This window comes from Eupeodes corollae, chromosome 2 (genome assembly GCF_945859685.1).
Source record: "Eupeodes corollae chromosome 2, idEupCoro1.1, whole genome shotgun sequence".
Lineage (NCBI taxonomy): Eukaryota > Metazoa > Arthropoda > Insecta > Diptera > Syrphidae > Eupeodes > Eupeodes corollae.
Window position 1 is genome coordinate 142,708,009 of NC_079148.1, and position 11,944 is coordinate 142,719,952.

At 34.3% G+C, this 11,944-nt stretch overlaps 2 protein-coding genes across 2 annotated transcripts; both read right to left on the bottom strand.

Moving 5' to 3' along the window:
* Positions 1–4,609: 4,609 nt before the first annotated feature.
* On the bottom strand, positions 4,610–5,672 carry LOC129945614 (DNA-directed RNA polymerase II subunit RPB3). The gene has a single exon (XM_056055453.1). It carries the CDS (start codon positions 5,499–5,501, stop codon positions 4,674–4,676), a length of 828 nt encoding a protein of 275 aa, XP_055911428.1. The 5' UTR covers positions 5,502–5,672; the 3' UTR covers positions 4,610–4,673.
* A 2,197-nt stretch (positions 5,673–7,869) lies between these two features.
* LOC129946064 (uncharacterized) lies at positions 7,870–9,030 on the bottom strand. Its single transcript, XM_056056091.1, has 4 exons — positions 8,692–9,030; positions 8,423–8,633; positions 8,264–8,357; positions 7,870–8,202 (listed from the first exon to the last, which is right to left on the bottom strand). Exons 1-4 carry the CDS (start codon positions 8,927–8,929, stop codon positions 8,008–8,010), a joined length of 738 nt encoding a protein of 245 aa, XP_055912066.1. The 5' UTR covers positions 8,930–9,030; the 3' UTR covers positions 7,870–8,007.
* Between the last annotated feature and the right edge of the window lie 2,914 nt (positions 9,031–11,944).

Genomic DNA, 11,944 nt, shown 5'->3' on the forward strand with positions numbered 1-11,944 from the left:
CCAAATGGAAACAAGCCCATCAATATCATCAACCCAAAGAATTTCTTTATCTCTGCTGAATCAGTTGGGATCAAATGGTTCATCCGAGAATGCTTGGACCTCCGTTTGGCTGTGATGGTCTGTTCGGTTAGTTTCATCAACTATAAATTGAATCAATGCTCCGTCAACAATATGGGAATAGATGTCAGATAGAATTCCTTTTTTCCCGACAAAACCGAAGACTTTGTGCCTATCAACGTATTTACTCCTTGTGCGATCATTATCATTCGACATCGAACAGAATGGTCGCATTCACAAACCTAGTGGCTACGTATAGTCAAAATTCAACTAGCTTTGTGCATGCAAAATTACACTACAAAAATCTGGAACTGTCATATTATTGACAGATGCAAATATATAAAATAAAACCCATTTTTGATTTGATACAAAATTTAAGACACAATTTGAATGATTTATATTTGTATTTAAATACTGAACGATTTATTTCATTTTGAATTCGTGTGTCTTTACCGAGCAGCTGATTCTGAAACGTCAAAATCATTCTCCACTAACTTTGTAGCCGAATTTTGTACACTCTTTCGGAGGGGAAATTTCAACTATTTCTGTAGTTAGATTTAGCCAATCAGAATCCCTTGACTACGAAGCCACTAGCTTCGTTAACGCGACCAATGTCATTAATAACATCAGACACATTCTCATCTTCTTCGGACGAATTTTCGTCAGGGTGCCAAACAGGATCTTCATTTGAATCGTCGATGCCAAAATCCAAGTCGGATCCCGAATCAGATGACATTGTATCGGTCGATTAATTTTTGAATCAAAATCTGCAAACCAATGAAAGTAGCAAATGAAAATAACCGAAAATAAAATAAACAAACAAAGCCATGGCCTCCGACGAAAAGAAAGATGTCTAACTTATTGCGCTATGCGATAGCTATCATATTTAAATGCCAACCAAAAATCCTCCCCAGGATCTCTCAGGATAACACAAACATATATATAAACAGTTCTGTTCACTTGATTAGACACACCCATTTTTTTTAAACATAAATTTGATTTTTTTTATAATCGTGTGCAAGAATTATCAAGCAATTGCATATTTAGAAAGCTTATTCTCAATAAAAAAAAAACACCAACAAGTGGTAGGTGAGTGGAAAATAACGGATATTTTTTCTATTTCTTGTATATTCTGTAAGAAAAAGTACAGTTTTTTTTGTTCACATGATTGAACGCACACTTTAAATTATTTAATTGGTCGCGATCTAGTACGTGGATTTGAGTTCGCTTCAAAATTTAAGCATTTACCGCGGCAGAAAATAGGAAAAATTGACGCGTTCCATTACGAAGGGTTTGGCATGAGAAGTATTGCCAAAAAAAGAGGCTGAAGTGACCATGTTATAAGAAATTACATAAAAAACAGTGCTTCATATGGAACGAATTACAAGGGACGGACAAAAACCGCTTTAACTCCTCAGGACAAAAGAAAAATTATAAGAATTGCGTCAAATTCAGCTTCCTCCACCAGCAAAATAAAGGATAAAGCGGGGATAACTGCAAACATATCCACTGTTCGGTGAGCTATTTTAAGCACAGACCATCTGAAATTAAAAAAACGTAAAAAAAAGAGGCTGGAATGCGACCCACACTGATAACTTCCCATCCCGTCTGTCGATTTGTCTTGCTTAAAAGTTTGTCTATATGTATTTTTACCAAATTTGCGCACTATTTTTTGTAGATTTTATTTTTTATGAAAAAAAAGGACTGTTGGATTTTTATATAAAAATTACTGAATATTGAAAACAATAATTTCTCTGAAATAAAATAAGTTTGAAGCCAATATTTTTAATTTTTGAAAAGCTATTTGAGCCGAAAGTAAATTTTTAACAAGTTTTAGTATTGTTTTTTTTTAGAGTTTTATTTTTTTGTAAAAAAACTGTCAATTCGAATTTTTTTAAAATTTTACCAAATGTTGAAAACAATATTTCTTATAAGATAAAATTAGTTTGAAGCCAATATTTAAAAATTTTGAAGAGATATTTGAGTCGAAAATCATTTTTTACCAACTTTTATACATTTTTTTTCAGGTTTTTATTTTTTGTAAAAAAAACTGTCAATTCGATTTTTCTCAAAATTTGTCCTAATGTTGAAAACAATATTTCTTATGAGAAAAAATTAGTTAGAACCTATTATCTCAAAGTTTGTAAAGATATTTGAGTCGAAAATCATTTTTTACGAACTTTTGTTAATTTTTTTTTCGGTTTTTAATTTTTTGTACAAAAACTGTCAAATCGATTTTTTTCAAACTTTAACTTAATGTTTACAACAAGATGTTTTGAAAGATAAAAGTAAATTAAAGCCAATATCTCAAAGTTTTGAAAATATATTTGAGTCGAAAATCAATTTTTACCAACTTTTATAAATTATTTTTTAGATTTTTATTTTTTGTAAAAAAAACTATCAATTAGATTTTTTTCAAAATTTTATCAGATGTCAAAAACATTATTCTTCGTTGCACAAAATTGTTGTAGAGATGAAATCATATTTCAGTAGTAAAATTTTGGAGGTGACAAATTTTTTTTTTTCAGTTTTATTGATTTATAAAAAAACCGTTATATTGATTTTTTTCAAAAAATATACCTGTTTGGTATCACGTTACAATATATTATATAAAATTTAATTCAAGTCTCTAGCGTTTTTGGTTCGTAAGATATTTAAGGTTAACCAAAATTTTCACCTTTTTTTCAAACTGCTATGGTGAAAAAACCACCCACGCAATTTTCTTGAGAGCCCTTTCTGCATCTTTCTGCCTTATTATCTGTATAACAAAATTTATTTGAAGTCGATATCTCTTCTGGTTCTTGAGCTATGGACGACGAAAAAAACGTCGCGAACGTACGGATGTACGGATGTACGGACGTACGGACGTACACACGTACGTACACACGCACGCACAGACATCTTTCTAAAAATCTTTTAATTCGACTCTAGGGACCTTGAAACGTCGAGAAATGTCAAAATTTTCAATTTGACAAATCGGACCCATTACAATAACTTCCTATGGGAAGTTAAAAAACACAACTAAACGCCGTACGAAAAGAACAGCGGTTGGAATTCGCACGCCTTCACATGACGTGGAATACAGAGCTTGGAAGTGTACTAAATTGGTGAAATGTCGTTTTTTCAGATGAAAAAAATTTCATTTGGGTGGCCCTTATTATGAGTACAACAACTATTTCCATGGTGAAAGAAAACAGGAAAAGTTTCTGACACGTCACCATTCGAGGCAAGGAGGGGTAATGGTTTGGGGAGCCATTTCGTACTATGATGGGTCGTTCGATTTGGTGTTCGTTTCCAATAAAATGAAGGGACTTTCCTACAAAGCTCTTTTAGAATCAGCCTTAAACATATTCCTTGGACTTTTCAACAAGATAATGCGCCAATCCACAACGCTCGTGTTTTCAAAACATTTCTTTCCGCCAAATATATGGAATTCTTGTCATGGCCACCTTATTCACCTGACCTTAACGTAATTGAAAATGGTTGGGGATGGCTCACGCGTAAAATGTATGAAGGAGGTAGGCAGTATGAGACCTGTGAAGAGCTAATTGTCACTATTAAAGAAGCCTGGAAGAAGATTTCCTTAAAATATTTAGATAAATTGTACGATTCACTAAAAAATTCTACAAAGTACTAAAAGTATTTTTTGGGGCCTATATCGGGATAAAGAATTGACTCTGCTTTGTTGACAAAAAAATCATACTTACAGGATCTACGGTTTCCAGCTTTATTAAACCAAGTACCCAACCGATACATACATATGCACATTGATAGAAAAATTAATAGAAACTAAGGCTATCTACGAAGAAGAAGGAAACAAGAAACATTGCCACATTTTTATAAACTGACTACATTTTTTTCAAGTAGAACACTCCAAACCCAATCTCATGAAACAACGTTTTATCAAAATCAAAAAAACACACTCCTAATCAGAGAAGGTAAAATATTCAAAAAGGGTTAAATTTGCTTTCAAACACTTCCACCATGCAAATTTAAACAATCTAAATAAACATCTCACATTCACAAAAATGAAGATACATTTGTTTAGTTAGCTGTACAAAATAATTTCAGAAGATCAAAGAACACCACATGCGATCTTAAATACGAGAAGAAACAGTTAAGATATTTGGAAGAAGCATTAAGAATTAGGGCTAATTTTGTTGGCATCTGAAGCTGGGCCAATTTTTGAATAAAGTTATGTCCTATATTCTCGCAACTGAAGGACGCAAGCAAGTGACCTACAGTTTTTTTGCCGAATCCCATTTAAGATAGCAGGTTAATGGAAGTTTACCAAAAAAACCGAAGAACTTCGAAGAGTTATAGAAAGAAAATTATCCCCATGATTTAATTTACTTAAAAGAGGGCCCCTCATGGTGATTCAATTTTGAAACTAAACTTAAAGAAAACTGTAGGAGTTGAAACAAAGTTACTTGAGATGTGGATGGATATTCCTAAATCGTCCAACTAAATAAAATCCCAATAGATAAGTTCGTACCTAATATTCCACCATTTGATTTTGTCTTCTGCTCTTAATAGAAAATGAAAAGACAAATTTATTATATTTAAATTTTTTATTCAATTAGCATTACATCAAGAAAAGAAAAAAAATACAGCAGCTAAACAGCTAGAGCGTCATTTTGTGTTTCATGACTGAGTTGCGTCTGTAAATTGGAAAGCTTATTCTTTAGCACCTGAACCCCCATTATGACAATATTCTCTGGCTTAAGAGCTCCAGCAGCTTCTACATTATAAAAGAATTTATTTGGTTTTATCTTCCAATTGTAGGGTGCTTCATATTGATCATCATCCAATTCGGTGTGTTCACTTTTTGGCCACTCATCTGGTTTGGGGTACAATGTGTGTCGCATCGCATTATCGGGATCATATTCAAAACAAACACCACAAGTAGGATTCCATTTTGCGTGTTCTTTGCCAAATCCTTTCTTAGCATAAGCTCTTAATTTAAGTTCTTGACCTTTACGCAATTTGATGAGTAAAATCTCATCAGTGTTTTCTCCATATTCGTTGTCTTCGTCGTTCTGTAGACGGGATGTCACCGGAAGAACCTTCTGGTTGCTTGACTTTAAATCGGCTGTGGTTACGTGACGTGTTTGTTCTTCAGCACATTTAACATCCAAAGTGAATTCTACACTACATTCGGGACAGAAATCCAAGCAGACACACTCTCGTGTGTATTGAAGGCGTTCTACAACTTCGTCCGATATCAATGGAATCAGTCCTATGCGATGGGCCAAAAACTCATCAGATAAAACTGTTGAATTTGCTTCTAATTGCACCCAATCGATAGCTAAAGTTGGAGTCTCGGCAATGAATACGCGCCGAAGACTATTGGCCACGCTCAAGTCGGTGTCTTCTACGACGAATTTCACATTGTCATCAGTCAGCTCGGTAATGGTCACCGATGGTGTGTTGGCGTAAGGCATACCGTCTTTTCTTTCGCTTTATTTTATACGAGAATAATTCTTAATTATATTAGTTTTTAATTAGAAATAATCACCAAATTATGTACAAAATAAAACACACTTTTTTTAAATTCTCTAGTTTTTGCGTATGTTTTTAGAGAAAGCCAAATCTGTCAAATTGACAAACGTCAAACAAAGCGGTTTTTTGTGGAAGACTTCAGTGATACACATACAAAAATGAAAGTATTCAGCATAAGTAAATAATTTGCCATTTTGTGTTTGAAGCTCACTTTACATGTCGCCCTCAATGATGTGTCGCATTATACAAGAAAAAACAAAACTATAATCTAGTTTATCTGCCAAAAAATAACACAAGAAAGTAAAAACTATGAAAAATTCTTTTTAAAGAACAGTGAATACGTATGTTTCCTTATTTGAATAACAAAATGTATGTTCTTATATGACATTTTAATAACAATAAATATATATTATATGGTTTAAAATATTCATTTCACTTATATTTTAGATGGATTCAGGTTGGTTGTAATTTTCATAGCATGAGAAATGTCAACATTAACGTCCGATTACCTCCTTAAAGTAGTATTCACATGATCGCGACCAATGAAAAACAAATTAATTACAAACTGTGAGTTTATATATGTACGTTTGAAGACATATTTCCACACAAATTCTTAACAAAACGATAGCAATATAGTTTTTATTTGATTTATGATGCATACTTAAACTTTCGAATATCGTATATTTATGCATTTTTTATATTTGTCGCGAAAAAAATTGTAATTAATAATCCACATTCGCAACGAATAAAATAATCGCGCGTACTTAACCTAAAAAAATCATTCTTGTTTCGGTTTCGGTGGTGAATGGCTTTCGGCTGTGGCTCATTCGCAACGAATTTAAAACTCTCATGAGAAAGAAGTGTCAAGATCAACGAATATTCGTTGGTTGTTTTCTATACCTTTAAGGATTTAAAGTTTATTTTCTGACACCCTCGATATAGTTGAAATGTCAAAATTAGCATATGTAATATGCCTTATAATTGTTTGTACCTACGAGGTATTTAAAGCAAATGAACTTCTATTTTAAATATCTACTCAAATTTATATTAAAAACAAGTGTTTTCAACATTATTTCAATATTTTTGAAAATACATTTTTATATCGATTTGTTGGCCTCGTTCACGTGACGAATTCGTTTCAAAAACAAAAAATTACTTTTAAACCGCTTTGTCTTTGTTCTGTTTAGAGCCGTTTTTGTATAAATGGTAAAGCATTTTTATAAGATTTGGTAACTGATGAAAATATTGTAATATTGTGCTTTAAATATTTAAACTGAATAAGTATTAAAGATATTAATTTGAATCGCCACTGTTGTGTTTTAACTTAGCCTTAAAACCGACGTTTTAGGTTTTAAGAACCTGATATGGTGAAAAAATTGAATGGCGAAATTGGTGTTGCAGACTCCATAACCCTTTTAAAAAGTATAGTTGTGTTTATTCACCAGACCAATGTGTTAGATTTGGAAAACCATCACGAATTTTACTGACAAACAATACTACTTTTCACATTCAGACTGTCATATCACAAAAACCTGGTCGCAAAGAGATTTTTCAATCAGGGAAAAGCACTGCAGATAAAACGAAACCCAGAAAAACGAAACTCATTTCGTAGAACGATTATGAGAAACGAATCAAGACAATTTTGCCAGCCGAAAATGAAAAATGGTATTTTTTTAAACGCAACTAACTTCACACCTGTTTACAAATGTCAAAATGTGAATGTTGGAAAAGTTTTAAGTTTAAATTTGATTTGCATTCGGTTCGGTAAAATGTTTTTTCATTGCGATTACTTTCTTGAAAGCGAAGATGAACCTGAATCCGAAGGAGGAATGCGTGTAACAAGGGCACTCTTAAAAGATTCATCCGACCCAATGAGCCTTTCAAGTTCTACGTAAGTAAATGAAAATCCTTTTGTTCATGCTGTATTGAAGTAAATTCCTAAAATATTTTCAAGGTTCAAGCAACTTTTTCGCCTGAACAAGAAAGCGTTTAAATATGTATTGACATGCGAGTACAGTTTTTTACGATTATCGTTTTTCGTAATCGCAACTTTACAAATACGCGCTTCTGCAACCGTTTTTCGTAATCTCAATTTCACAAATACTCCGTATTAAAAACGATTATCGTTTTTCATAATAACCCCCAGATTTGAATCAAGGGTATCAAAACCCATGGCAAAAGTCTGATTTTGTTGCCAGTGATACTGATAGACACTGTAGAGTTGCGCCCTGAATGTCCACAGTTTTATGTAACAATTAATTTATTGCCCAACTCTGCAAACCTAGAAAAGTCAATTTAAAAGACATTCCGATTTTCCTTCAATAAATTTTGATATTAAATAATTATTGTATTTGGGTAATGTATGTATGTGTTTGTGTGCTGTGCAATTAACTTAAAATAAAAAAAATGTTTTTTTGTTGTTGTATTTCAAATACATGGAGAACGATCCTAATTCTTATCAGCTTCGGTAGCACTTATAAAATTATCCAGACCCATTGGATCAAGACTTCCGAATTCTCTGCGTTTTTTCTTTTCAGCAGGAGTCGGTTGTGGAATGATTTGACCAGTTTTCTTCTCAATAATTTCATGAAGTTTCTTGGTGTCTGCATCACCTTGTCTGGTATTTGCCATGTTTATTAGGCTCTTTTCAATAAAAAAAAGTACTTATATTTCAATGAAGATAAAGAAATTGAAAAATATTTACTTCGAACTCCTGACCAAGGTATTCTTTTGATTCTGTGTTCAATTCAGGAGTTGGATTGCCCAACATCACATCACCAAGGAATCGGTATATTTTTCTACAGAAAGAAAGAGTTAAGTTTTATACCTACAAGGAATTTAATTTCTTCAAAAAAGAACTTACTGGAAGTCGACTCCTCCATTATCCTTTGGATTAGGATGATGTGCCATATCCGCAATTGCAAGCATAATGAGCGCACTCTCATACTTTGCTTCATGATTAAAGTTCTTTGATTTGTAATACTCAAGCCAGCTGTTGATATTTTTGTAACACACCGAGTTGCATTCCTCATGGACATGGTCCTGAGCGGCTTTAGTTTTTTCATTTACAAATTCTACAAAGTACATTTTAGAAGAATCTTAAATAAAATAGATATCTGCATTAATACTTACTTGCGGCTTCTTCGGAAGAGATTTTCGTGTGCTTAATTGCATTAGCACAACTTTTGGGATCACTTCCATTGTCTTTTAAATGGTTCATTATCAATTTACGATTGTACAGGCTAACAACCTTTCGATCTGGTGAAGTTCTTGTTTTTTTCTTAGAAGAGCCCGGCTTTTCATTTGGTTTGTCGGCTTCTTCAACTTCTACCTCATTCGGAATTGGCGTTGATTCAGGTAAATCAGACATATTTGCGGCTTGAAATTGTTTTTGAAAGTTTTGTTTTAGCACAAAAATTGAATTTTTGTTATTTTTCCTTGTTTCTTGTTTGATGTTTGGTTGATTGATGGCTGGTGGGTGAAAAAGGTTTGTTTGTTTGTGTTTTGTCTTTTTATTTTGACATTAGAGACGTCATTGTGTTTTTATTAAAATTAGCTGTGTTCAATGAGACAAAATATAACAGAGGAACCTAAGGTGCGTTTGTGAAGCTAAATTTGCACGGTATTTTTCAGAAAAAGAAACGTCGGTAGGAGACTGTTGAATTTAAAAAAATAACGATTTATTTCTTGTTATCTTGGAGTGGAACTAAGAAAGGGAGTTTTTCATATTAATTTTAAAATAGATATTGGGCTCGCAATTAGTTTCGTTATGGATTTGAGATAGTTTGGGTTTCTGAAGTTTTTTCTTTTCTTCGTGGTTTAAAAATTAATCTGCGTGATAAACAGTGAAGATTTTCAGAAGTAAGGACGCAATTTTAATAGAATTTTCAATTTATTGGACGATGAAAAAGCATTTAACGTCATAATTGAAGATTGAAAAATAGTGTATAAGTTGTCCAATTTTGATATTCTCCCAAATCAAACTTTGAAAATTTTTTGGAAATTTTATATCTCTATTTGAAAAGTAAAAGAATTCATAAGAGATTGTAATCCTAGAAAAATTCATTTTAGAATTGCGTCAGTACAGTGTTCTTCTTTGACGTCTTTGTATGTAAACTCTATATCATGGAGCTTCTTATATTTTAATCGCCGTAGCCTCAAGGTGGCGTTGAAAGTTTTGTATATAAAAGTTACGTAAAAAAACTGCAATGGGTAATGTCTACGTAGCCACTAGGTGTCGCCCTCGTGAAAACACACAATGATAGTACTATATGTTTTATATATAAAGATTAAGTCTCGTTTTTTAGCGTTCATTGGACTTACAGGTCCCTTAATCTTTTAATATTAACATTGAAATGAGATGTTTTTCATCTATTGATTGTTAAACAAATGGCAAAGTAAGCAATTAAGTGTTTTTTTGGGAGTCTATTAGTAATAAAGTGGGCAATTGCGAAAAATGATCAGTAGCAGACTAGTTTTCATATTAGAAGGTTGATGCAATTGAAATTTGTCAGAATGTTTTACAACTCTAGTACCCGTGGCATGATGGTTAGTACGTTGGACTGTTGTTAGTGACGAGATTGAGCTTCAGCTCATCTTTAACTCAATAAAAAACAAAAAGTCAGGTGTTGATGGTATATCCAACGTTGTACTAAGGCATTTACCGATGGAAGAAATTAACATTTACACCACACTCTTCAATAATGCACTGAATAATGCATATAATCCAGTGCATTGGAAGACCGCTGTGGTTCATCCTATCCCGAAAAAGTGAAAGGACAACTCCAACATGTTTTATCTTCAGTCGATAAGTCTTCTTTCGAGCATCAGCAAAGTTTTCGAGAAGATCATGACTAAATGGTCTGCGGACAACAAAATTATTCCGGATAAACAGTTCGGGTTTAAGGCGGGTCATGACACAATTCATGCAACGCCTAAACTCTTTTCTGATATCCAATGAAATAAATCAAAACAACAATGCACAGGTGCTGCTCTGGTTGATTTGGAAAAGGCCTTTGACACCGTATGGTTAGAGCGTCCTTACCTAAAACTGAGCAGTTTTGGCATAAGCAAGCCGTTGTTGTATATACTTTATGATATGCTTAACGGTAGAAAGTTTTTTGTCAAAAGTGGCAATGTAACTTCTACCACAACATTCTCAATTAAAAATGGTCTTCAACAGGGATCGGTGAATTCACCGATTCTCTTCAGCATTTACAATAGCGATCTGATAGGTAGTCTTACAAAGGCAATTGCGTACGCCTACGATCTAATTGCGTACAGACCGGCCCAAAAGGTTGAGGTTGTTAGAATTCTCTTGCAGCGTGATTTCGACAAGATTCAGCGATATTGCGACGACTGGACACTGAAAATAATTGTCCAGAAGTCGGAGACAATTCTATTCTGGACTCCGTTGACTAGGGCCACGAGGGAAACGTGAAAGAATTGGCGCTAGATGGTCATCGTTGATCTTCACGGGCAGCCAATAGCGAGCAAGAGTGTAGTGAAGTACGTCGGTATCTGGTAAAATCAGTATTTATATTTCGACATACATATAAATGCTGCTCTGACCAGGGCCAGAAGAGGCTTTGCTCTGACGAAACGGCCGTTTTAGAGCAGTCGGCTTGACCCCAGAGTGAAGGTTATTTGCTACATGGCCCTAATACTGCCGATAATCGTTAATGGTTGTCCTGTATGGTTCAATGTTGCCACTTCACAGATGGAGAAGTTTCGGGTGTTCAAACGGCAGTGTTAACGACGCTGTACCGGCTTATATCGAACAGCCGAATCTTCGTACGTGCATTACTATTCCAACGAAGTCCTATACAACGGTGCTCGAGTTAAAAGAATTGACAATTTCGTGATAAGACTCGTCACATTGCAAGAGCTCTCACTTTGACCAACAAATTCATTTTCGGGGCGTTCTATCCGAATGACGAATATTTACAGAGTGCACGCTTGATGAGCGGCGTCATTCCACCAGAGTCATTCCTTTCCGCTTATCTACCACATCAGACGACGAACCGTGGATAGGTGACTCCTGTAAAATCGGGAACTTCATGGAACAAGGCGGAACAGAGCTCCTTTGGTTCAGTAGGGCTGAGTGCGAACGGGACCGAACTGATAGGGTGAAGCAGGAGAACCAGTTTTGGTGGATTCAATCGGCACTTGATAGTGGGTAGTCGGGATGGGCTTTTAAGCCTTGGCCGGCTTACAGATAGGTTAGAGATTGAATTAATACAAATTAATAAAAAAAAGTGCGTTGGACTGTCATGCGAGAGGTCTTGGGTTCGATCACTGCCTATGCCACCTAAAGTTTTATTCACGTGAACTGACTCTTGCGAGGAATTCACAAATTCTCCTCCATCCCTGCAATTACTCGCAC

Bases quoted from the DNA above. Each gene is read 5' to 3' on its own strand.
- LOC129946064 (XM_056056091.1), bottom strand. From the start codon at position 8,929: ATGTCTGATTTACCTGAATCAACGCCAATTCCGAATGAGGTAGAAGTT. The intron at 8,634-8,691 runs GTAAGTATTAAT...TGTACTTTGTAG, and splicing joins CTCTTCCGAAGAAGCCGCAA to AATTTGTAAATGAAAAAACT. The intron at 8,203-8,263 runs GTAAATATTTTT...TTTATTGAAAAG, and splicing joins ACCTTGGTCAGGAGTTCGAA to AGCCTAATAAACATGGCAAA.
- LOC129945614 (XM_056055453.1), bottom strand. From the start codon at position 5,501: ATGCCTTACGCCAACACACCATCGGTGACCATTACCGAGCTGACTGAT.